Below are 27361 nucleotides of genomic sequence, written 5' to 3'. Positions count from 1 at the left end.
CGGGGGGAATGGGCCGCAACAGCACCGCCGGGAGGAGGAGGAGGAGGGAGAGGAGGAGGAGAAGGAGGAGGGCAGGAGGGAGGGCAGGAGGGAGGGAGCGACGGAGGGAGGAAACTTGGGGCAGGTGACACGGCGCTAGGTTCCTCCGGCGGGGCGGGAGAAGCCTCCTGTGCGCCGGCCGGGCGGGACGGACCGGCAGCGCCATGCACGTCAATGGCAAGGTGGCGCTGGTCACCGGCGGGGCGCAGGGCATCGGCAGGGCGTTCGTCCAGGCGCTGCTGGGCAAGGGAGCCAAGGTAAGCCCCGGGTAGCGCCCCCGCCACGGGCACCGGCAGCCCCCGAGCCTCGGCGGGGCTCCGCTCAGCCCCGCTCCTTCCCTTCCCTCCCTCCGTCCCCGGGCAGGTAGCGCTGCTGGACCGCAACCTCGAGGCCGGGCAGGAGAGCAAAGAGGCCCTGGACGAGCAGTTCGAGGCGCAGAGGACGGTGTTCATCCAGTGCGACGTTACGGACCCCGAACAGCTGAAAGGTAAGGGACCAAGCGTCAGCGCTGCGCTCCGGCTCAGCGCGCCAAGGGAGTCCGGGCTGCTGCACCTATAGGTGCGCAATTATGGGTGCTGCAGGACAGCCTACTCCCAATCTCTCCTGACAGTGACTCAAAAAGGATTTGTTTCTGAACCTGCAGATGTGAAATATGACTGCCAGCGCGCGCGTATTTCACTGTGTTACTTGGCACATCGTAAAGAAAAGCCAGAGAAATCATTTCCATTGAGCGCTGTGTGACATTTTTGCATAAAAGCCTCCGCAGAAGATAGTTGTTATTTTATGAGTAATATACATAAACTTTAAAGCACGGACTTGCTTTTTATGAGGCTTCAGTACAGACTCCAAGCTGCATTCTCTCATCACAGGAGTAATAAATCTCCGGGTTGCAGTGCTCTTTCCGTACAGCATGCTTGCCTTCAACGTCCTGCTGCTGTGCCGAAAGAAGAGTCGGCAAAAGATGGCACGCTGCTTTAGCGTGGGGTTGGATAAGGATCGATAAAATTTTGCATATGTTTTGCAGATGCAGGGCATGGCAAGAAGCTTCCCTCACACATGATTGCCATTCATGTTAATGAATAAATCCTGCTTCCCACTGAGATCTTGGAATAGTTTGTAATTTTGACATACCCTTCACATCTCATAGTCACCACATCACTTCATTAAAGCTTCATTCTTAGTTAACATTCACAGGTAGTGAGTCACTTTTGGATTTTGACATAACTGTTGTTAGTACCCTTTCCCCAGATTCATTTGTGTCAGGCTAGATGTGAGCGTTGTTAGTTCTACTTTTATGCACTATGCTTCACTCACTGCTTTCTCAACAGTAGTGGTGAAGCATATCCATTCCTCTTTCACAAAGCATTGCGGATAGTCCAGAACTCAGCAATATTTTTCCTAGCTATGAGTTAGCATGATTACACCTAATTCCAGTGTTTTACGTGGGAGATGCTGGACTTTAAACATGAGATCTGCTCTGATCAGCAAACTTTTTTGTTTGTTTATCAGCTAGGTTCATTACTGACTTTTTCTTCAAGTGGGAGGAGTAACTCAGGAGCAAGAATAAGCATCTTAAGGGTAGGAATAGCATGTGCTGCAGCCTGTCTGTTACCCCAGCATGTTTTCTCTCTCCCACTTCCCACATTTCCTCCTCATTTTAGTGCCAGGCTAGTGTAGGGCCTAAAGGCTGAGCTCTGGGAACTGGAAGGAGAATGATGGGTCAGTGGGGGAGGATTTGGAACCAAGTTAGCAGGAAAAGAATGATTAGAATAAGACTGGAGTGATGGCAAGGAGCAAGAGCAAGAAGCTCCTTATGCTTCTCTGATATTGCATTTTTCCCATTTCAGGTTGCTTAGCAAAAATTTGCCATCACAACTTCAAATCCTGTAGGGCTTCTGTTTGTTACTGCTTTGCCTTCTCTTCTCTTTCCTCACTTTTAATTGCAAACTGCTGATTAATAAACCTAATTTCACTCCTATGATTTTTTGCATTTAGTGGATGCATTGAGTCCTATACTTGTTTTTTACAGTCAGTGTCATTAGTTTTCTTAGTTTAAGTCTTTCAGTACAAAACAAGTCACAGCATTAGAGCTTATGGGTAGAAAAGCAACTGCTTTATCCATATTCAATTCTTGCCTGTGCTTTTTTCTCTGTTGGCACACTCACACATTCCCCCACAAAAATCTTCAACCTTGTTCCACTTTTTAAGTTACCATACACTGAATTTTGCTTTCCCTGAAAACTTAGGAAGCTCACTTATGACTGGTATTCCACTTATGACTTACTTTGCACTGTGTTTCTTACATCTCCATTTAAATGGATCTTCTTCTTCATTGTAATGATCAATGTTCTGCATGATCATCTGCTTTTATTTGATATGATTTCATAAGACAACTAGTCTTAAAAGTTGTCTTAGCAGTGTAAACAGAATTATTCTCTATTCAGAAAGGGAAGAATGAAAAATCAGTTTAGAAAAATGAGTGGGTGATAAGATTCTTAAGAATTTGTAGTGAGAATCTTATTTTCCGTGGGAAGGTAACAGATGGACTATTGTAGACAGGTAAACTTCTACCAGAAATATTTTAAATTTCATAATCATTCTTTATTTTAACATAGATATGCAAACTGCTGAAAAACATTTTGCTATTTTCTTAAGGTGCAAGCTAGAAAACTACAATTAGTCAAGTCAATGTGTGAATTTAATAGTTAATGCATATTATTTGGCAGAAGTACTGTTATCTCAGTGTTTTTGAAAGCAAAAGATTCTCTTAAGAGTGGAGTTGACGAAATAGGCTATTTCAAAAAGGCTTAAAAGTGAATGGGAGAGACATTTTGCAAAATTTGGAAGCTAACTCAAACTGCATTTATTGTATTAATTGAAACTAAGCTAAAGTAATCAGTTCTGCTCCTAAGCCAACTTTTTAGTTGCCCTGGCTTGTGCAGGATTGGGAAGATGAGGAAGGATGATTGAAGAGTTAAGGGATCAGAGAATGAGACAGCAATAAACATAACAAATCCCTGAAAGGCAGAAAGCCAAAAAGAGATGCTTTAAAATATTAAAATATTCTGTTACAGAAGAACATTAGAAAGTCTGTACAATAAGGGTAGTTGGACAAATAAAAAGTTTCCCAGCTACTGCCCAGCTCTTGTTCTGATATCAAGATGATGACAGTGATGGACCTGTGTCATTCAGCGTGTAAATATAAACTTGTAACAGCACCAACATCTGGTGCTTTTGTAAAGCCCTGCAACTACCAAAAAAAAAAAAAAAAAGCTAGATAGCTAGATCTCTCAGAGCTACTGCTACTATTGACCTGATTGACACTAACAGCCAAAGAAGAAGTACCAGAGAAATACCAGAGAATTCAGAGGATCCTGGCATCACCCTTTGGTGAAGTAGTTTCATTAAGGCCCGCTGAGCATAATTTCACTATACCTGAAATACTCTGGGTTTTCAATCAGTCACCAACTGATGTTTTTTAAAACAATATAGTGGAGGAGGGGTGTTTTGCATAACAAAAAATGTTTAGTGATGAGAAATATCTGGAGGGAAGAACAAAAAAGCTATATATGTATTTCAGATAAGGTCTGCAGTCATGGAAAAACTTAGTCTGGAAAGAACATCTGGAGGTCATCTCATCCAACTGTTCTGTCAGAGCAGGGCCAGACTAGATGCGTTTCCTCATCACTATGACATCATTGTATTTTTCCATACACATCTTTTATCTTAGTTCAAACACTGTCACCTGGGAGAACACAGTGTCACTGTGGAAGTTTCCCAGTTCTTTATTTTTAAATTCTTTGGAAGACAGGTCATTATTTTCATCAACAGAAGAAGATGTGAATTTGTGAGATGTTATTAAAGTTACCTGACGTAGAAAAACTTTCATAAATGGATACATTTAATCAAGAACTGTGATGAATTGTTTTTACTTGAAAGATTCATATTAGTTATATCACTGGATAAGTACTGCATTCTTTAAATAAGTTAAATTCAGACTCAGACCAGAGTCCATGGTTCTGAACATATGAAGCTTTTATTTTGCATTTAAAATAGGTGGAGACAGATCTGGAATTTATTAACTACATCAAACTCAAGATGTAAGTGCTTAATTTATATAATAAGGGTGCCAAACATCCTATCTAATACAAAATATATGGGTGCTAAGAACTTTCATTTGCTCATGTTAGACATTATGAAACAGAATGAAAAGCTTAGTGTGGTATCTTAATTCCTTCAGTTTTCCTGAATATGTTTAATATTGGTGAATGGTTAGATAAAACACGTAATTCTGTGTTGCTCATTAGTGATTAAGAAAACAGTTGAAACATTTTGGTGGATTAATAAAGCGTGTGTTTGTAAGTATATGCTGTATTTTTATATTTAATGAATACATGTTTTATTTCTGTGTCTTATTTTCCATAAGTACTAGTTTAACTTTGGATTTTACTATAGGTGCTTTCAAAAAAGTAATTGAACATTTTGGAAGGCTGGATATTGTGGTTAATAATGCTGGAGTGAACAACGAGAAGGACTGGGAAAGCACTATACAAATTAATTTGGTAAGTATTATCTCTTTTCACATACTCATACTTCAGTAATTGATGCTGGAATACACTTAACACTCCTTGGCTTATACAGATCATGCCATGTGACAAAACATGGATTATTAGTCTGGCAAGCACAGCTGTTCAAAAAATAACCATCTAACTGCATGTGTACAAAAAACAAATGTCTGTGTGGTGGGTCCTTTATGTTGTCTATCCAAGATGTTAGCCTGAGTAACTATGCCATATACCAGACAACATTCTCCTTCTTATGAAGCCCAATGAAATCCCACATAGGTGTAATAATTTGGTATCCAACGCAGTAGATCTACACCTACATGAGGCCAGTAGGTGTATATGAATGTTTTAGAATATTTTAGTTCCCTGTTAGAGTTGGCTGGACTGCATTAGAAAGTAAGTTGCCATCTGTTGGTACTGCAAGAAAACTTATTCAGCCACGAGCTCCTACATTTTCTTCACCACTGAGCATACAGCTTGAGTTTTTAATATACGCTATTTCACTATCACACCACTTAAGAGCATTTGATAAAACCAGATACATTCAATGAATGTGTAAAATTTATTTTCAAGCAGACTGCCACTGGTTCTTTGACGTTATCTGGTATCTGGCTAACCCTATGGTAAAATCTTATTCCTCTCATGAGGGGAGACTTCACTAACTATCTCAGTTTCTGTTTTGTTTTGTTTGCTTTTAAAATTTAGGCTACACAGTTAGGAGATCTAAGCTCCAAAAGAAAGAACAAATTTCTAGGTTAATAAAATGGCCAGCTTGTGTTCTACCACCTATGAAGTTCTAATTGGATGGTGATTCATCAAGTTACTCCTATCGCCATGCTTAAAAGCAATCTTGATCTGCAAAGGCACTAGCAAAAGAAAGCATGGAAGAGTACTATTTGGAGTTTGAGTCCAATCATTCATGAGGAATTTGTCAGACAAGCAGTATAGCTCAGGATATGAAAACTAAAAGCTTGGTTTTTTCAAAAGTTTTATGGACAAAGGTACCTGAGTCTTTGAATTCTATCTCTCTGAAAACTAACAGACAATCAAAAAAGACCAGGATAAGTAACACAAGATGTATATGAGACAAGCTCTAGAAAAACAATAGAGAAATCCATATTAAAAAAAAAAAAAAAAAGTTATAGATGTAGCAATATTTTTCTTTACCTTTTAAATCTATCCAAGGTCAAATTTGCTTATTCTTGGAAGGCGCTAAACTGAGACCACAGATTAACGTTTCCACAATAAGAGAAATTATTATTTTTATTATGTTCATTTTCCTTTGTCTTTCCTTTATATCTTATATATATCTTATATCCTTAAGATGTAACTATACGTATTTTTTCTTCTCTCTTTCATTTCTGAAGTATTCTGACAAATTAAACAACAGGATATTTCATATTTTGAACCTACAGAAGTGTGACATCATCAGTTAAATGCAACATGAATACATATTGTCAGAGATCCTTTGAATTTAAAGGAATTCAAGTTCTAGATTACTTATTTCTTTTTATTTTGTGCCTGAATTAATATGAGATATAATTTACTATAGGCAGCCATCCATGTGTCAAAAGTGCTTGCACATAGTTAGTCACAACACACAAAAAAAAAATGAAGACCATGTGAGAAACTCATTTGTCTGTGATTCACATATAAATTTAGCTCAAAAAATGAAGGTATCTGTGGTCAACAAATCTTGAAGATATTTAATGCCCAAGTAAATATCTTAACTTACAGACTGATGTCCAAACAAATTTGCAAATGTGGGAGGTAGGGGGAGGATATTGTAATTTATACATGATTGTTTGGGTTAATTCACTATGTGTGTCCTCCTGATTTAATTCATAGTCGAACGTTGAATAAATGCATCAATTCATGACTAGAACAAATACATTTAAAATGATCAAGCCAAGTAAAAGCACAACCATGTGGGTTAAATTAAGGACACATTAAGATATAAATATCTTAATTACTCTTTTGATTTAAATATTCTTTAACTACCTAACCTTGAGCCAACTACCTAGCTTATTTCCATAGGGCATTTCTGTCTAGTTACTGTAATTTCCATGAACCAAGATATAAACATTTTATGCTTCTTACTTATTAACTGTAACACGGAACAATAACAGCTGCTGCATGCAATATGCTATGTTGACCAGTTTCATAAAATATGTTTTGCTTCTGGTAGAGAAAGGAAAAATTATGTACAAAAAATGCAATTTAAAAACGTCTCTATTTCTCCTGTGTAGGGCATTTAAGTATCCTTTGCATTATCTCTAAGAACATGAATAACCTCAATAGGCACACATTTTGATACACATTATGCAAACATTGGACAGATTTTTTTTAATTTTTTTTTAAGGGGGGAAAAAGAACTCTACATGCCAATCTTTGTCTTGCTGATATTATTTATATATTTGTACAACAAATATTCCCTGCCCCAGTTTAAAGTACAAAGTACAAAAGTAGAGCGGTACAGAGCAAGATAAATCAGAGCAAACACATACGGGGTGTGTTCTTTATGGCTAAAACAGTTCACAGAACCGGTTGGTCTTCAAGACCTTTTTTAAAGGAGGGCAAGGAAGTTTCCTGAGAGCACTGCTTAAAAAAGCATGAGGAACAGAAATGAAGAGCACATTTCTGCTACAATGGAACATGCTACAGAAGAAAAAAGAGGAGATAAAACACAATCCCTGCTTGTATCCAGTACAGATTCCTGTGAAGGAAACAAGACAGCTTGATAAACATGGGAAGGAAAAAAAGAATATCAACCACTAGAAAGATTTTTCTTGCAGTGCTTTCCAGCTCTTGCTATATTTTGTACTAAACAATATCCACCTTTTAATTACTTTATTCGTATTTTTATTAACACTCTTAGTTCAGCATTCCAGCAATGCCATACATTCCCCACCAGAAAACTCCAAGACTGGTAGTGTTGACTTGATCAAAATTAGCTTGAGACATTGATTCAACTATGATATCCATATAAATTCCACCATAAGTGGATATTACCAGTGTTGTTTCAACAGTTCATGACATAAACATACCCATACACCGAAAGGAATGAGACATAACATACATTCTTACCAAGAGTCCTACCTACAGTCATCCAGAATGACAAAAGCAGCATTTCTTCCATTCAGCTTCACAAGAACTTACACCTAAGGAATCCAGATATTTTATAGTTTGACTTCCCCCCTTCTTTTCACCTAAATGAGAAAAAAAAAAAAAAAAAAGTGCCCAAATTTTGATGAGCTTTAAACCCACATTAGTTTAGTTAAACACAAGTTGTTCTGAAAGGCTTTCTTTTCCTGAGGTTGTATGCTTTCTATAGTGGCTGCTATACTTACAGTATCTTTTCTCTTTACAAATGTATTTAGTACATTTTATACTAACAGAATTCCCAAATTAACTTGAAGGTCCCTTTTTATGCTCATAGTAGAGGTTTCTGAAGACTGACATAGGTCACACTATACAGTTAAAATGAAACAGTACATGAATCACATATCCTTACATCATAAATATTACCTGAATTCAAAGTGCAGGAGCATTTTACATAAAGTTTTGACCATGTTATTTTCTTTCTTACACCAAAAAAGAACACATGGGATCCAATTATTAGTGTTACCCTGCTCAGCATCATAGCTTCATCTAATTTATTTTGGAACAACTTAATAATTAAATGTCATTTTTTTTTTTTAAAAGAGAAATTTAATGCTGATCTCCAAAGATTATATATATTTCCTGGTATACAAATTTGGTCCAGAAAGTATAAGCCTCTAAAAATCTCTAAAGCATTCTGCTAGGAAAGCACTATTAATTAACATGTAGGTGAATACCTGTTTAGTTTTTATGTATCTTATTTATCTAGTTTCACAGGAAAAGAATTGTGAGGTAGTTTTTTGTTGTTGTGTGGTGTGTTTTTTTCTTTATGCTCTAAAGCAAAAATGACGTAATAATATTGTATTGTAATAAAAAGTTCTGAAAATTGTTTCAGGAACAGTTCACAATTTTAAATGACAGTTAAAACATGTATTATTTCCTCAATCTTAATAAAATAAGAGAAGATGTGGTTTTAGGCAAAAGTAGAAGAAAGTGGGAAAGTTGGCATGCTACCTCAATTCAGGATTCAGAATAAAATAGTGTGAAGTAAACTATGTAGTGGAATTGTTCTTACTTAATCCCTTGTCTGCATTGTAATGGTAACACCAGTAAAGTGAAAAGAAAAAGAAAAAAAAAAGGAAAAAAAAAAAAAGAAAAATATACTTACAAAATATGTCAGCATAAATACAAAATGTCCAAAGTCAGTTATCAGAAATTTGTGACTGAAGTGTTCTTAAGGAAAACCAAGCTTTTTTTTCTTGATATACTGTGGAAGTATGGGTAGAGGGGTAAGAACTGCTTGTGAAGAGGTTTATTAACATCTAAAAGGTCTTTGAGGATAGTCACAGGAAGAGATTTAGGGAAATGTTGAAATGCTAGCCAAATTTTAGAATTAATATCCCCAAAGATTTGAGTAGCTAGCTATCATTTGCTCTGATAATTAAATTAAGTAATGAGAGCTGTCTTACTCCCTTGTGTACCCCATTTGCATTGCTCAGTTCCTGGGTCGTAAGGAGGTAGTTAAGTTTCATGTGCAAATGATGAAGTACACTAGGAGAAGCATGAATGTGAGGCTCAGTTTAATACAGTTCATGGTGAAATAAAATTTCCAGCAACCAGCAAACCTTGCAGAATCAATTGATGTGTTCATTAGTAAGGAACTATTCCTCAAAAGGCCAGTTAGCATCTCAACAGCAACCTTAAGGGTAAGTAGGCAAATATCAGAAGTGATTTATTTTATTGATTTTGGGGACAAATACTTGGTGATCATTGCAAGGCCATTCCCTCGTGCAAGCCAGATAAGGGATCTCTTGGGTGTGTGCTACAACCTTCACCTTGCTTTGGAGGGTGTATGCAGCAAGGTTCGTGTACCTTGCTTTCCTTTCCCAGTGTACCAGGAGAAATGACAAGGGCTGAGCTTTCATCCCAAAATAATATGACCAGGACATATGGCTGGATTCAGCAGCTGAGAATTACAACCTGGCCCCACAGTACAGACAAGCAAGTAATGTTTCTTAATGCTACTAACATAACTGGTCAAAGTGAAACCTTCTGAAACAAAACAAAAACAAAACACAGTGCTGTCTGTAGGTGAGTAAATTGCACCGGTAACTAGTTTGTCAAGCTTGCATTCTAAGGCAACAAGAAATACACGAACTCTGTTGTTCAATGGCTTAGTCACTTATTTCTTCGGTATAATTTGATGCTAGAAACAGGACTACGTGCCTAGGCAGAGATACGGACACTAAAAAGTGAGAAGTAGCTATCATCTTAAAATTGGTGGAGTGAGGATCAATCCTCTAAGTACATTAAAGAAAACAACTGTAAGCATAATAATTTCTATTGCCCATATTGTCTTAGGAAACACAGATTTACCTTAATTGCACAGTAAGTCAATTAACTTCATAGGTTAATTTTTAATGCATGTTTACAGTACTCAATGTTGAAACACAATGAAAGACACATTCTTTGAAATAGGGACTACTTAAGCCTAGCTACTTAAAATGCAATATTATTCCTCTGTCCCTGAGGAACATTTGGGAAAAAAGGCAAAGAAAAACTGCATAACAAAAAACTTAAATGTAGTATTTCACTCCCATGCTGTAAAACAGCTATTGAATTCTAGAAAAGGAACAAATCCTACTACCCCTTCCTTTTGCCTCTCCCTCCCTAGGACTTCTTGCTTTCCACAGTTTGAGGCAGAAACTCAAACTCAAGACCCTGAAATTTCATTTCATATAGCAAGCAAATTAATGGGAGTGCCAAGGGACTTGCATGCTTACTACAACCCATCTGCCTCCTAGAAGATCTACAATAAAATCCCACCTCCCTGACCTACAAGAAAACTGATAACATTTTCCATGGGTTATGAAACTGTGAATCAATGGCTCTTTCATTCATTTTATGTGCAGTATGCCTAGCACAAAGGCCTGGGCTCCATTAGCTCAGAAACCTACATTATATATTAGGACTGATTACCATTTTGTTTTCTCAAAGGAAGTCATAAGAAACTACTTCAGCATTGAAACACTAAAAAAAAAGTGTGTAGTAAATTACTTCCCAAAGAATTGCCATTTGCAAATGATGATGATTAAAGGTATTCTGGAAGCCACCACTACAAAAGAAAATACTTTAGTTATTATTATTACTTGTAGATCAAGCTAAGAGGTAAAATGAAATACAGAGTATGAAAATCAACTTACAGGTGTTAGGTTGGAATACAAGAACATTGTACAACACTGGGTAGGCAGATTCATAGAGCCAGAACAAACTGAATTAGAGGTCTACTGAAGACTAGCAGTCTGACTAGAATCAGTTTTGATATATACTTTCTTTTAGAGCAAGAATTAAAGCCATACAGCTGTGGGATACATAGACTTGTCAAGAACCTCAGATTTTTGTTTCTGATTTTGACACTGACACATAAATTGCCAAACAATTTGTTACATAAGTTGCTGATTACTGATAGGATGCTTCCAATAGCAACTGCATATGTTTCGAGCATTCAAACAATTACTTTTCAAAATTTACCATGTTGTGAGAAACTAAGTTTTAGTTTTATCAGTTTATGCTTCAGAATGTCTGATCTCCTCTAATGCAAATCTGAGTTTTCCAGAAGCTAATATTAGGAGACATTAAGATTTAACTGAAAAGGTTTCTACTGGCAGGTATAGAGCAAAATTGCCTCCCTTGAGAGCACACTGAGACCTGCAGTACACCTTGATAGGTTGTCTTCTTTATTTGCTAGAGTAAAATATTATATTTTGATTAAAAAAACAAACAGCAGTATCACCGAGATCACAAGTGTTGTTTTTTTTCCAACAGTTGTAAGGACAACCATTTAGACGTTCTACTGGTTATCAGCAGCCAGGAGCAAACAAGCTAGGAAAGAGCCGACTGTCCTAATTTTCACTTTTCCTGCATTTAATTGTAAATTTGGCTAATTCCCTACTCTTTGTTCTTGACATGTTTATGGAGAACATCCATGCAGCTGGGTGCAGTTGTAAACTAAGGAACTGTAAAAAAATTCTACCTTAAAATGCAACTCTTCTAAGAAGTTAATTCTCATAGCATATCTTTGCCATATAAAATGTCGGGCTTTTTTTTTTTTTTTTTTCAATTAGGAAATTTTAAATATGAACTTTACCCGAATTTCTAATTAAAAAAGACAAACTACAAATTGTTATTGGTTAGGAGCATAGGATTAAGTTACTATTCTTATATACACAGAGAATTCCGCCACCTGAAAACACCTTCAGTTTATTTTAGTTTATTGAAAAGTAGATAGTAGACATTTTTCCATCATATTCCCAAAACCAGGAAAATGTGGTGCACAAAACACATCATTCTTTGTCTTACTTTCTGTTGTGAATTTGATGTTACAGCAAAGTAATAGTTGATAAACTTTCTTCTAGAATTCAGCCAAAATATTCTCATCCCAACACATCAGCAACCAAAGGTACATTTCATAAAAAAGGAAGCCTTAGGCTGCAATTTGAACACTTGCAAAGATGGATTTTGTAACAAAACCAAGCTCACCAAGAGATGCCAAGCTAGTGGAGTCTAGAGAGAAAAAAGAGCAGTACTATGATTTTGATAGAAACATCTAGCTACCCACTTTTTGCCTGTCTTCTAATTGTGGTTTGGCTGAGGACTCATCTTGCTTTATTATCTCTTTGAATTAGAAGGCTGGAGGAATAGAAAAACCCTCAAGGAGCCCCAAGCTACTTCCTACTCCAACTGATTTATTTCCTCTAATCATCCTAAATGGAATTCTCCTTTTCTGTTCAGCAGGCTGAGCTACTGCTGCAGGGCATGATAGGACCTGCACCTGCTCTACAGAGACAGCATTAACCCTTGATTTTCTAAAATGTCTAGTATCATGCATATGTATGTGTATATATACATATATATATAAATTCACCATCCATCCTTAATACCAAGTCTAATTTCAGTTGAGCTGTCATTGAGTTTACCTTCAGACTAAATGTACCACACAGCAGTGGTACTAGACATAAATTATCCTGTTTTTCAATACATCCTTTGAAATTTAGATGTGGCCATCAACATTAAACACTGCAAGACTACTACTAAGCGTTCAATAAATAACATCGTTTTGATAATAAGCAAAATGCTTCTAGTGCCAAAACTTTCCAGAATAAAAACATAAAACAAAAAGCTTTTTATGGGAAGTTTTAATTTAAAAAATCTAAAACATTATTTCAGACTTTTGAAATATTCCAATATTGTGATTTTTATGTTATTGCAGAATATGGTATTGTGAAAACATATTTATATTTAAAATATCACAAAATACTACAACTACAGAAAATTTTAAAAAGCTCGTTCAATATCAATATTAGAAAGCAAACTTGATAATGACATTTCAAGTTCTTTTGTCTCTGTAAATGTGCAGTTTATTGATGTTACTCAGACACTGAAAAAGCCATAACACTAAGACATGCAGTCTTGCAAATATGATTCTGGTTAAAACGACAAGCATATTTCTTGTAGAAGGCAAAAAGACTTGAATTAAGATTCTTATGTTTTATAACATATCTGTCTAAAAACACCAGCTAGTAAAAATGAGATGCAATACATGCCTTAAAATTTTCCTTTTTTTTTTTTTTAAAAAAAAAAATGTATTTTATTACTTTGGGACATTTCCTCCTCCATGATTCATAGTTCTGCAAACCTTCCTTGGTCCTCTCCCTAACAGAACTCTCAGGGAAGTGACTACATGCAGATGTGGACAGATGTGTAGGGACACTTCATTTGCTGAGCATCTTAATTTGTTTGGGTCAAATAAATAGCATTAGACACAAATAAAATATAAATTGAGTTCTTGTTTAAAAACTTAAATATTTCTGGAAGTATAAAAGAGATTAAATGATTTTTTTAACTTTAGGTAGAAATTGTAAACCAAATATGAAATGTTTTAGCAGAGATCTAAGAAAATTATATAAATAATTAATATTTATGAAACTTGCAGCAACATTTCACTAAAATGCAGCAATATTTCACTAAATATACTATGTTCCGCTAGAAGCATCACCATAACTTTCTATTAGCAATTTCTTAAAGTCTATGGTAAAGCAACTTACCTTCTGGGAGACAGACTTCCTCTGGGTTAGGAGGCTGATAACTTCAGGCTCAGCATACATTTAGGAATCTGTTTAGATGTCTTAATTCGGTGGGATGAATCCCAGCAGTTGGGTTCTAAAACAGATCTTAAGCAATCAAGATTGTACAGGTCTCAACAAGATCTTCTTCCTCAAAGATCTTTCTTTAAAATAAAATAAAATAATAAAATAAAATTAAATTAAATTAAAATTACATGCTGCAGCAAATATGACAACACCTTCTTTCACATCTCTTAGAATACTTATCTGTATCTGTCTGTTTGGGCTTACCTTCATTTGAGAGGAATTGTAAAAATGATGTAACTTAGTCAGAAAATACAAATTTTAGGACCAGAAATAGATCTCACAACTTCTTTTAGGATCACATCCTATAAAGTGCAAGTTTCTCATGCCCTTAAATGGCCAAATGGGGCCATCAGTGTTAGCAAAATCTTCAAATTCAGTCTTTACATTTTCTGTAACAAAGAGTTCATCTAAATAAAAATGCTGGGACTTGGATCAGTTCATCCACTCCTTATAGAGATTCATTTATAAATTAGTCTGGATTTCATCTCCTTTACAGTGTTTATTTCAGGCTGCAACTATTTAGTTTTATTATTGATATCTTTATGAGAAAAATAATTAAGAAATAATAATAATTTCTATTCATTGCAATTGTGCTTTTGAAGTTATTGAGCTGCATTACTGTGGAATATCTTCTGTTTATAATCTTCAAAGTATAACTAAAATCTCAAGTAAAGTAATACAGACTCTAAGCATTACAACTAAAGCAAGACCGTTTTTAGGATCACAAAACATATTTTAAGAAACATATTTTGAATATAATTATCCTTTTTCCCCTTATGTCAGACATCTGTGATTAGAGGAACCTACCTTGGCCTAGAATATATGAGAAAAGGAAATGGAGGTGATGGAGGAGTAATCATTAATATCTCATCCTTAGCAGGTGAGAATATTTTGTATATAAACACTTTCTCCTCACTGATTTATTTCTAAAATCAATGAATCATACTGATCGCTCACACTTTTTCTTCTTTCCTATGGCTCTTCCCTGTTTATTCTCATTTGGAGCCCGTTTTCATCATAGTAACAGAAGTTACAAAGGAACATAACTTTAATTTGCTTTAAAATATTCAATAATTTTCCTAACATATCAGCCTCATATTTAATAATATTGAGCTTGATGTAAATACAGCATCAGAGTTTTTTTTTCAGGTTTCAGTAGTACCACACTGAGCAAAACCTAATTAGCCTCAATTCATTATGCTTATTCCACACTTTTAGTAACATTGCTGGGTTACAACAATATGTGCTCCACAGTGTGAAACATAATCTCATGTGAAGACCTAACCTTAATTCAGGTTACTTTAAATATGATTATTTTTGATATTATAAAACATTTATCAGGCACCAAATATGGAAAATCATATAAGCTTCCTCACAGAAAGTGAGGAAGCAGTAGTAGGCCCTCTGCTCACCTCCATAGGGGCCTAGCTGTGATACTATTTAAGATTAGGCTGCATCTACCTATTAATGAAGACTGTCAAATACCACTATACTTATTCTTCAAGCCCTCTTAGAGGTGAGCCACCTCTGCTTGAGAAGCCATAAAATTAACATTCATATTTAACTGAGAAGTTGACATGTTCTTTGCTCAACTGCTTGTTTATACTATAACTCTATTCCAATTTATTGGCACAGAAATAGAATTATATGGCTTCTAAGTCAGTCAGGATTATTGCTACTGAGTTGTGAGGCACAACTGTATACCCTTTCCTGCAAGTAGGCTTGATGTTGCCATGCTCACTGCAAAAAAACACAACCAACAGGGAAATGATAAATATAGAACGATACGCCCCCTGATACCCTTCCTCAAAAAGCATGTGGGGAAATGCTTGCATTCTTTCTTGCTACTGTCATGACATCTGGGAAATATATGCTGGTTTATCCTTGGATTGTCACTGCTTTCTTTTGTATCCATGTAGAATACCAAATAATAGTACTTTTTTTTCCAGGGTACTCATATGTGCTCTAACAGTGAAAAGCCAGTAAGACAGCAGTGGCCCCAGGTCCTGATTGTAGATGGGGATAAGTGCAGAATAGGTGTGAGTGTCCTGGGTACTGTTAAACTCTATTGTAAGCCTGGGCTTTGTAGTAAGAAATCGAGTTCACGCTATTGAGCTAAGTCATGAGGATCTCTTAGCATGTGAGGATCTGACATAATACATACACATGCTTATTATGGGTGAGGGGTTCTTTAGTAAAAGCCTCCATGTCCCTTTAAGTCAGCACTTGCAGTACTGCCTGACACATTGCTTACTGAAGCCAGTATGTTTATCTCATTGGCTAAAATTGACATTGTACTGGGACCAAATTAGCCTGAAGGAAAATGCTATTGCACTAAAAGAGTTCATCAACACAAGTAAAAGATTAAACATTTTCACAGAAATGCTGATGCCCATGGAGTGCTTAAGAAAGGGCAAAGGTAGCAAGCAGCTTGATTCCTGTTCTATCTGTTCTGAACTGTGTAAAAACTGTTTTGCTTTTACGATCTAACAGTTTGTTTTTTCTTCGTTTGGTAACAGCTCATTTTATTGTAATTATTAATATATGCATTTATTTACTTAATTAATGTTATGCTCAAATGATTGTGGTTATCTGTCAAAAACAAAGTGGCCTTTGCTTTGTTTGCTTTTACACGTCTTCCGTGTAGTAATAATTTCCAAAGACATAAGGAAAGCCACATTATAAAAGCTGACATACACCTACTTTTTATAGTTTTATTTATTTTACTATCTGTGATAATTTTCCTTTACAGTCTGAAGGTCTAAGTCCCACAGTTCACCCCATATAAAAAAGGCAAACTGCCATGGGCTTGTTTAATATTCCCTGCAAGTGTTTTCTCTTCTCAGAGCTAGCTTCTGTTGATCATTAAACTCTCAAATGGTTTTGATCCCCCTCCCATACAATTTCTCTATAAGATTATATCAGATATGCTCTACAGACAGCAAGTGTTCTTGTATCTTGTTGAGCAGCATGTAGAGTTATATGTAGTGCTTATGTAATGTTCAGTAAGAATAAGATTTGCTTCACACAGTTCTTAATTTCTAGTTCTTAACAATGGTAAGTTCTCCAATAATTGAAGTAGAGACAGAATCTAGCCTTACTGTTTTATATTTTCAAAGAACACCCCTGGGCCTACTTAAATGCTTCCCATGACAAGGATACTCGCAATGGGTGAAAGTCAGAGCACCCACCATTCCTTTCCTGTATTGAATCTTCCTTTCTTTAGTGTCTTAGCAAGTCAAGACTAAATATGAAAGGGAAGAAAATACATAAGCACATGGAGCACTCAACTCCTAACCCACTGCTCCTCAAAGCTATGAAGCTATTCTCTGGGATTTACACATTCAGATTAAGAGGAAGTAGTTCCAGTAAAACTCTAAGATTGCAGGAAAATTTGTACTTTACTGCCAAAAGAGAATGCCAACAGCAGCAGGTTTTTGAATACATTGTGGTAAACTTGATTCCAGATTTAAAAAGTAAACTGTTTTAAAACTCCTTCTGTAGGAAACTACTTACATTAATTTTTGTTTTCTTTAACAGAGAAGTTATAAGCAACAGGAAAACCATACAATACTAAATTTAACTCCTGAAATTATTTACTTGACTAACTTTAGTACTGTCTTATCTTTTGGTGGCTGGCACCTATACACTTTTAGTAAATGAAGGGAATAGGGAATTCATGTGTGCGTATGCACATTTCTTTTGATGGCTTTCATACCTTTAAGAAGGTATTCTGTAAAACTGATTTTGTATCTTTCTGGACCCCACAAAAAATCAATTTATAGAGAGCTTAAAACCTACTAAAATATTTAGCTTATGGACATGCTAGCTTTTTATGAGAGGTTGTTCAATGCGTAGTGGATCTGCATAGTTCTTTTGTATCATCATATCAGTGATTTGATTCAACTTGAAGCATACAGGTTCCAACAAGCAGAGAGTTTGTCCTCCACCTGTAGAAAGCTTCAGCCAAAGGAAATATATAAAGTCTTTCCTCACAAAGAGTTGTTTTTTTTTTTTTTTTTTTTTTTTTTTTTTTTTTATGGATCTGATCCTCTATATATATCTCACAAGAACAAAGCCAAGCATATGGTCATATCATTTTGAGTGAGACTTTATCATGATGATGCAGTGCAGTGGAGTAAAGGTATAAATGGCAATACAACTGAATCCTTCAGTTCAGCATCACGACAGAGCTTCTGTTTCCTCCCTTATGTAAATAATGAGAATGCTGAGCAGAATCTGAAGGAATGAGATGAGAAAATTTAGAAACTACTCCCTAGAGACTTCAGTTCACTGTTACAAAATTTCCTAGAAATGACACAGCTTACAATTTTTGCTAGGCTTTCTATGTCTCCTTGATTTTGGCACAGATCACAGTAGCACAACTGACATAGTGAACATGATCTTGTATCCCACCAAACTCTTAAGTATAGGGTATTATATGAATCCTTTTAATCAATTCTCTCATCACTCTGTAGGATCATTGTGCCCCTAGCTCATTTTTCTACTTACATATATTTGCTTCTTCACACATGGCTTTGACCATCAGAGGATGTTGTAAGCGTATTCCATACTGTTTATTCAGACTTTTGCCTCAGGGTAACAAAGGAGATTTCTGTAATGTGGTTTGGAAAGACATTTAATTTAAATAAATGTGGCTAAATCTTTGTGATGTTATTTGTTTGTAAGTATTCTATGTGTTGCAATAATAGCTATACTTTATAAAAACAAACCCAATATAGTATGGGAAACAAACTACTTTGGCAATATTTTCCAGTATACAAAGAAGCACACTTTTGGTTTGCTTTAAAATGGATTCCATCAGTGACCCAAAACTTACCTTTCAGCATTTTCTCCATTTCCATTAAAATAAATAAAATTTAGAAATTTAGGATGGTACAAGGTATTGACATTATGAAACACTAGTGAGATAATTTGAATATTTTAATAGAATATTTAAATGTTTTAATCATGAACATATTTCCCTAAAGTATCACTGGGAATAGAGCTTAATCATAGTGTAGAAGCACTGCTTTCTGATGAGCTCAAAGCCTCTGTGAGATGAACAGCCTTGTTAGAAAACATACTGTGGTTTCTTATTCTCTATGACATTTCCATCCAAACAGAACGTACACTTTTCAAAGAATTAGTGAAACTTAAAGATACTATCAAACAGAAAACAATTTTGTCCCAAGCTGCTTAACTGTGCACTCATGAAGAAAACAGACTGGAAAAGGCACCTAAAAGCTAATGTATCTTATCCAAAGGAAGAGACTTGCTCAAATTTCAGAGTGAAACATATTCAGTGGGTAAGCACACCTGGAAAAAAAAAAAAAATCCTTAACTCTCTATTCATTAAAACTCCTCAGTGAACTGAAAGAAAATGGTTTCAATAAAGCTTACTAATGCAAATCAAGCTTATTGATTCAATTTTCTGTCTCCAATAACAATTTCTCAAGATGTGGACCTTGAAACTGAACTAAAACTATTGACCTTGGTTGTAGTTGACCTTGAGCCGTTGTAGTGAGAAGCCTGCCACCATGTCTGAAATGGTAACGACTGGTCTTGACACCTTACCAGGTATACATAAGGGCATGAGCTGCTCCCCTCTGTCAGCCTGTGAAGAACTAAGAAGAAAAACAAACAAAAAAACATAGTTACATAGTTGATGCACTGTTTTTGGTAACCCAAAGGGCACCCTCAGTCATCACCCATGTGAACACCCTCTCCCCCCCAGTTATTTTGTGCATAACATTCTCCAGCCTGTTTCAGATGCTGTTCCACTTTGCATAAGATAATTAAATATTTATGGGATCAGCAAATAGAATCCAGATGTTCTAACAACTGAATGCACTAACAAATGTTATGAAATCATTTCATGCACTGGTAGAATAAATACTCAGGCAGAGCAGAATCAATGTCACACAGCAGTTCATCCCAAGACACTTCCTAGCACAGTCCTTAGGACACACCATTAGCAGATACAGGTTCAGCTCTCCCCGGGGCAGGGCAATGGCTCAGAGCTGAAAAGTGCACTGTGGTACTGAGTACTGAACTTGGGAACAAAAGTGAGGCAGGACTCATTGTAAAGGATGCAAGGACTAGCTCTTCACTGTCACTGCTTTGGCTGAAAGTCAGTTGATTTCTTCTTAGTTCTCCATTTTAGAAAGGAAAAAAAAAAATAAATCAGAACTGGTTTAAATGCTTTCATTTAACCAAATGATGATTTATTTGTTCCTCTCTTCCTGCCAAATTATTTCTGCTCTCTTTTGACATTTGTCTTTGAACCTTCTTCCACTTCAGTACAGGGAGCTGTTTCCTTCCTTGCTTTATTTCTCTTCCCTTTCAAGAAAAAAAAAAAGTAACTTGCCTTACTGTGGTTTAAAAAACAAACAAAACTACCTTCTCAATTCCTCCTTTGTATTTCCCAGTATATTTTATGTATGTCTGTTACCTGCGGCCTTATTGGAATTGATTTCATCTTTAAAATATGTAAAACTACTCAAGGGTTAAAATAATAATAATAATAATAATAATAATAATAATAATAATAATAATAATAATAATAATAATAATAATAATAATAATAATAATAATAATAATAATAATAATAATATATTTCCAATGTGTGAGCATCCCAACATTTCTAATTATCATGAAGAATGGTGATGATGGATGACAATCAGAAGTCATCAAACAGAGGAATGAGAAGTCTTGCAATCGCAACCCAGAGGAAACACCATGGAAGACATTTTTCAAAACCAGAAGCAAAATACATTAATCCAAGATGAGGACATAACCAGTCACTAGATTAAGTTGTTCATTTCCCAGCACTGACAGTGGTACTAACAGTGTTGCTTTCACCAGATCACCAGAGTAGTATTTAAATCAAGATAAAATCTTGAAGCTGTCAGGGTTGTAATTAGAGCTTTCTTAGAAAGTAATTTTCTTTGGGAAAAGTGGATTCCAGAGCAAAGACCTCACACAAGCCTCTGACATACATATTTTTCTGACAAATCCATACTTTATAGCTGAGTATTATATCCATCATCTCCACTGAGATGTCACACTCTTTCTTGATTATATCACTTAAAAATATGAAATAAGAAACAGATATGTTTATCTCCAGCTTATCTCCATTAGAACTAAACATGAAGGCATCAAAATCAGCATCCAGGTTTTATGATATCACATTCAAGAACACAAATGTCATCATCCTGTCCTAACTATAGGACAGGCTGTGGTTTGTTATTCATAGGACCCTAGCATTCAGGTGGAACCAGAGCATCCATGTGGTCCAGTTCAGCTTTTATTTTACAGTGGATACTGTTGTCATGATGTTTAGAAATACATATATACACCTATGGTCCATCTCTTCTTGATGAGCTCTTTGCCATCAAACTCAATCTTACTAGAACTAGAAGTTCTTATTTTTCCACCAATGCCTCTGCTCTTCTTTCAATACAGTAAATGAAGTTTGTATGCTCTGCCACTCCCATCACAAAGGTTCACAGTCTCAGAAGTCACTTTTCATTTTGCTTCTCCTTTTCTTTTTAAAAGATAGCAGTGCTATTACCAAGTATTGTTAACTCTTTTGTTCCCATCCCCTCCTAAATATCATCGTCCTGGTTTTTCATCTCAGAACAGGGCCCACTGTAGGATGTACCATACAGTGAAACCCTTTTCAGACTACCTAATTCAGTCTAAAAAAATGCTTCAAGAAAATTTCCTGTCTATATCTCTGCTTTCATTTCTTTCTGCTCACTATCTGAGTTCATCTTATCATTCAATTTACAGTGTTTACTGACTTACCTCCATACCCTCTCTTCACTGAGGTCCTGCATTCACTCCTTAGTGTTTTTTTTTTCCATTACTTATTACTTATTACTTCCCTATTTCATATAAATCTCTTCTTATAAAATATCACCTACAAAATATTACTATAGCAGTACTGTAAGTAAAGTAAATTTTACACTGCATCTGATGGCACATTGTCTGAAATATTTTGTTTATGCTTGCTTCTTTGAACAAAAAACACTATGCAAAGGAGCATGTACTCTTTTGTTATAGTGGTTACTCTTTGTTATAGTACTAACTATGTTGTCAAATAAACAGCAATGATATTTCATGGGCAGATGTAATGCTTGACTGCACATCTGTGAGTTGAGCAGCATTGGCATTCCTCTCTCCTGCACTAGGGCTAGGGGAAAAGATCTAAAAAAAAAAAAAAAAAAGGAAAAAAAGGGAGAGAGAGAGAGAGAGAAACTGTAATCAAGGGATTTATGACAGATTGACAGATATTTTATTTATTGATTTAGCGATGTATTACAACTCTAATACTAATTCAGTTACAGTAGCCAAAATGGACATTGATATTTCCCTCACTACTTCCCTCACCTTTCCTCTTCCCTAAAATGAACGCAAGTGTCTTCTTTGCGTATCAGTAGTTAAGGTATCACTTGTCAGAGTATTTATTTGCATATATCTAGATTCATTGAACAAGGCTCTAAAATTCTTGGTTTTGAGTGTATTCTTCCAGATCTTGTCCTCTGTTTTGTCTTACACTAGAGAGAGAGAACTTTTATCTTAAACTATACTTTTTTCTTCAATATTTCTCTTTTGCTTTCCTGTGTTTTTATCTGTTTCATTCCTTTTTCCCAGCTTACTTCAGATTACAAAATGGAATTTGAAGATATTTACTAAACTGTCTATTTTGTTGCATCTCTATAAATCCATCACTGATATTAACATTATTAACTTACATATATGTTTAAGGTAATCATAAGTAGAGGTACCCAACATCCTTACTCAGCTACCTTTTTATTTTAAAGGACTCATGCCTGCTGCATTCCAACCTGTGTACTGTGCTACAAAGCATGGTGTAATTGGATTTACGCGCTCAATAGCAGTAAGTATATATTTTTGAAAACAGAGTCAGCAGCTCCTTGGGACATGCTAAGTTTTTCATGCTCCCTCTTTATTGTCACATAACTGGAACTAATTTTCTTAAAGCAAATAGTGTCTGAAGTGCTGGAGGTTCCCTCCTTCTACAAACAGAATCTAAAGATGGAATAAGTAAGGCATGTGCGTGTTTATGAACAATTTGAAGTTTAGGAAGATTTAGGGAACACAGGAGAGACATTGTAAAATAATATAAGGACAGCAGGAGGAGCCCAGAAGTCAGGCATTCTTTTCCAAGCTTTAAAAAAATATTTTTCATAACTTCATCCCAGTCATTTAGCATTTTGTTTTCCTTATTTGTAAGCCAGGTTGATTACTCTCTCTTTTTTTTTTTTTTTTTAAATGATAAACAGGTACTAAAGAGTGCAAAAAGTGATTGAACACAAATATGTTGGCCATTATTTATTCTTACCAACTTTTAACACACTAAAAATGTAAAATGACACAGTTAGGATGGGATGTGTTAGATAGTATATGAGCACATCTTAGTCTGACTCCAAAATTTTCCAGTCAAACCAAACAGTATGAGAAAATAACTTGGAGATACTGAAATATAATTACATTTTCATAGATTAAGCAGTCTACTTATAAAAGAATTCCAAACTAATTTCCAGAATAAAGCACCTGAAAAAAATCATTTTGATAGCTATCTAGATTTGATTCCCCTACACTCCACACAAATTACTCCTTAAGATTAAGCTAAACAGCACACTGTTGTACATGTGAGATGTTGTACATCTCATATTAGCCACAGAAAGAACTTCACACCTGGTTTTCTAGTTTTACTTTCACATGGTAATGTAATTTAACATCAGGTCAAAAATAAAAGAGTCCACAGAAAATTAGAGGAAATACTGTCTTTCTATTGAACATGATACAGTTGAGAAGAAAAAGAACAATAAACTATACTTACCAGGAAAGGCAGTCCAGCCTAACATTGTATGGGTGTGATACAAAGTGTCTATGACTTCATTTTCTTTTTTTCTCAAACTGAAAGGGCAAACTACCATATCATGAAAATGAAATGTGATTTACATGATACCGTAAAGGGTTCCTGTAAAATGTAAAACATATATGGAATTTAGTTTTGAACAATTATGGTTATTCTTGGATGTATCCTATACAGTTCATAAGGTTTACGCAATTGTTAAGAAAGTTCATCCAGCATTCAACCTGGCTGCTGATCAGACTTCTCCTTTGCTACAAGAATGAACTGGTAGCACCACAAAGGAAGGATCCAGCCAGACATTTTGCTTACTTTCGTCATATTCCTGAGCTGCATCATGAAAAAAAACCTGCCCCTTTCCTGTTCACAGGGATTTTCCAGTGTGTATATACTTGGTGATAGATTTCTTCCTTGGCAGGGAGAATAAAACAGCTGTAAAGGTTTAGCATTACTGCTTTAGCGGTACAGGCCAAATCTTATTTCAGTTGAGTTGAGGTAGGTAAATGACACGTCAAATTTGGGGGAAAAACAGATATATGGAAAAAAGTGTGTTAATTTCTTGTATAATTGTTCTCTCAGCAAAATGGATGTTGGAAAATAAAAATATAATTACTAGAAAAAGCATACTTCAAACTTAGATGTTGAAACAATTTGTTTTACAACAAATTTGTAACAAATTTTGCTAACCAGGAAAGTCTGAAATATACTTACTAATAAATCTTATTATTTGAAAAATTAGATGCACAATACCATTTAAAAATGTTGATGATGAATACCTAACCTCCTCTTTTCTAGTTAGCTGCTAACATAGAGAACTATGGTGTGAGACTCAACACAATTTGTCCAGGATTTGTCAACACGCCGATTCTACAGTCAATAGATAAAGAAGAGAATATGGGACAATACTTCTCATACAAAGATGAGATCAAAAATATGATGCAGTTCTATGGCGTCATGGAGTAAGTCAAGTCACATACAATGTTTTTTGACCCTTGTAAATGAAGAACAAGTACACTCATTAACATTTTCAAGTGATTCTCAACAGGCAAAATTAAAGTTAAGAAAGGGAAATGCTGTCTCAAACCAAAGTCAATCAAATGTGTTATCCTATACACAAGGGAATAATGGCAGATACTTAAGGCATCACATACTTAAGAGCATCACCTATTTAGTAATAATACCCTTTATGCATTCCCAATTCCAGCAAAATGCAAATCAAATTCCTGAATTAAAGACAGTGTATTAGTTTTTAATAGTCTTTGGTGGATTGTTCCATCAATTTGTTTAATCAAACTTCTTATGAGATTCAGGGTTTGGTTTCCACAACAACTGGAATTGAAACAAGATAGACGTCAAACAACGAACCAAACTGGACTAAGTTCATAAAAGCACAGTACCAACCATGGTGGATCATATCAGTCATCACCTAGACCATTGAGGTATTGCCAAAAAAGGACAAAAGCAGATACCTAGGAAAAAGTACATGAACAAGACAAGCCTAAAGTGATATTTCTAGAATGCTTTCTCAGTCTCTTAACAATTAGCTGCTCACTTCCTTCTACACAAAGGAAACCTGTGTTGTTTTGCCTGTCCTTTTTCATATGTCAGATATATTGCATCTATTAACCACAACAAACCGATGTGACAAAGTTCAACTTACTGTCAGCCCTGCTACAATAACCAAGATAAACAATCAACAAGGAGCTGCAGAGGATTGCGTAAGGGTTACTTCTGCCCTCTTCCCCAGAAGAGAAAACTTCAGCAGCACCTCTATATCCACAGGGATGTGGATACCTACAGCAAATAAATGATGATTTGTAAAGCTGCAGCCTTATGTTGTATGTCATGACTAAGGAGAAAAATTCTCTTCTGAAACAATAATACCACTTTTGCTTTTCTGAAAAAAAATTTGTTCAAATTTCAGATTAAGTTCCAGGGTGTATAGATTTACCTTCAGTTTCCATACCTGTCCTTTTCACATGTTCACATGTTCACATTTTCACATGTTCACATCAATATTCCAAGATTCTTAAATAACATCCACCTCTCCCTTTTTTTTAAGCCCATCGATAATTGCCGAAGGATTGATAACAATAATTGAAGACGATACACTAAATGGAGAAGTTATGAAGATTACAGCATCCCAAGGGATTCATTTTCAACAATACAGCCAAACGCCTTATACATCATCGAAGAGATAAATCTAATTGTTTTGTGCTAATTATCTTTTGCTTTTCTTAAATAGAAAAAATGTTGGAAAAAATAACTTTTGGAAAAAATGTTAATTTTGTATCCAGAGTAGTGACAGTATGCAAAATTATTCTAATAACAGAAATGGAGAAGAAAATCCATCTCTAGGGATGAGGAAGATGTTATCATCCTACTTTGATTCTACATTTATTCAGTAGAACAAGCACACTGCTCTGAAGATTTCTGATTATGTAGTAGTAAGGGCCAGTTTTTTTCCTTCCTGTGCAATTATCTGATCTACATATTCCATGTATATTTTTCTGGACATGACTTAGTATAATTCTTCTCACTGTACTAAGTGCCTACTTATTTACATCCTGAATTCCTCAAACCAGGAATTCAGTTCAGGACTCCAGAAGAAAAATATACCTATAAAAAAATAAAAAATTACTTTTTCTTATATGAAATATGTAAAATAGAACAAGAAGCGAACTTCTCTTTCCTCATTGATATATGAAACTGAATATGTAGCATATCATACAAGGAAGTACAGATTTTTCTCTTCTTGGATTTTAGCTATTTATAAAATACTTCTGAAATATTTTTTCTTTTATATATAAATATATATATATATATGTGAAATTTCTCTCTTTGTATATACAAGGATGAATATTTTGGCATTGATAGAAATGTCTATTTACTCATCAAATCTCATTTTCTGAAACTTTAAATCTAATCTCCTGCCTTGATTGATTAAAACCTGAATTAAATCCTGAGTGATCTGTTTATTTTATATTTTGTATGTGTCCATTTTGGTGCTGTGACTTCTTAGATGGAGCATATCATATAATGGCAATGGAGCTAAACTTCTATTTTCTGAGCTCCTCCGGACCCTCTGATCTAGCTCAATCACTAGTTATACTTATGAAGCAAACCTATAGGCTCCATTCCTGAATAAAAATACAGTTGTGCACAGTAATTTATATGCTCATAGCATAAGATGATGTAATAACCCCTAGCAAAGCTAGGAAAAAATATGTCACCCTCCTTAGGAGTAGTGACTTTAATTTCAGTGATTTAAGCATTGTTGTTGGTTTCCTTTCTTTTTTTCAGGATTATAACTAAAGAGTGGAAGCACTAATATTTATCTTCTGTGGAAGTCAGGGAGTAATAAGACTGTGGGGAGAAGAAAAGAAGCAGGCACACATACCTTGAATTACTCACCATTCTCTCCCCATGTTCATTTTCGGCTGTTAACACTGATACTTTTAAAGCCTATTTACACATGATCATATCCATACCATCAGCATTCCTTAATGAAGCTACCTGACTTGATAGTATTAATTTCT

At 35.4% G+C, this 27361-nt stretch overlaps 1 protein-coding gene and 1 long non-coding RNA gene across 2 annotated transcripts; one reads left to right on the top strand and one right to left on the bottom strand.

The window, feature by feature from the left end:
- Positions 1-98: 98 nt before the first annotated feature.
- HPGD (15-hydroxyprostaglandin dehydrogenase) lies at positions 99-26805 on the top strand. The gene is made up of 7 exons (XM_068681244.1): positions 99-296; positions 403-526; positions 4495-4601; positions 14699-14795; positions 22747-22823; positions 24618-24781; positions 25885-26805. Exons 1-7 carry the CDS (start codon positions 204-206, stop codon positions 26021-26023), a joined length of 801 nt encoding a protein of 266 aa, XP_068537345.1. The 5' UTR covers positions 99-203; the 3' UTR covers positions 26024-26805.
- LOC137856187 (uncharacterized) lies at positions 4608-24088 on the bottom strand. The gene is made up of 6 exons (XR_011096274.1): positions 23790-24088; positions 19493-19542; positions 18428-18530; positions 13811-13992; positions 7692-7813; positions 4608-7320 (listed from the first exon to the last, which is right to left on the bottom strand). It is a non-coding gene; the product is annotated as an uncharacterized lncRNA (long non-coding RNA).
- Positions 26806-27361: the final 556 nt, after the last annotated feature.

The sequence above is a fragment of the Anas acuta genome, chromosome 4, assembly GCF_963932015.1.
Source record: "Anas acuta chromosome 4, bAnaAcu1.1, whole genome shotgun sequence".
Taxonomy (NCBI): Eukaryota; Metazoa; Chordata; class Aves; order Anseriformes; family Anatidae; genus Anas; species Anas acuta.
Note: the sequence above shows the minus strand (reverse complement) of the source record. Positions and strands in the feature narration are given on the sequence as shown.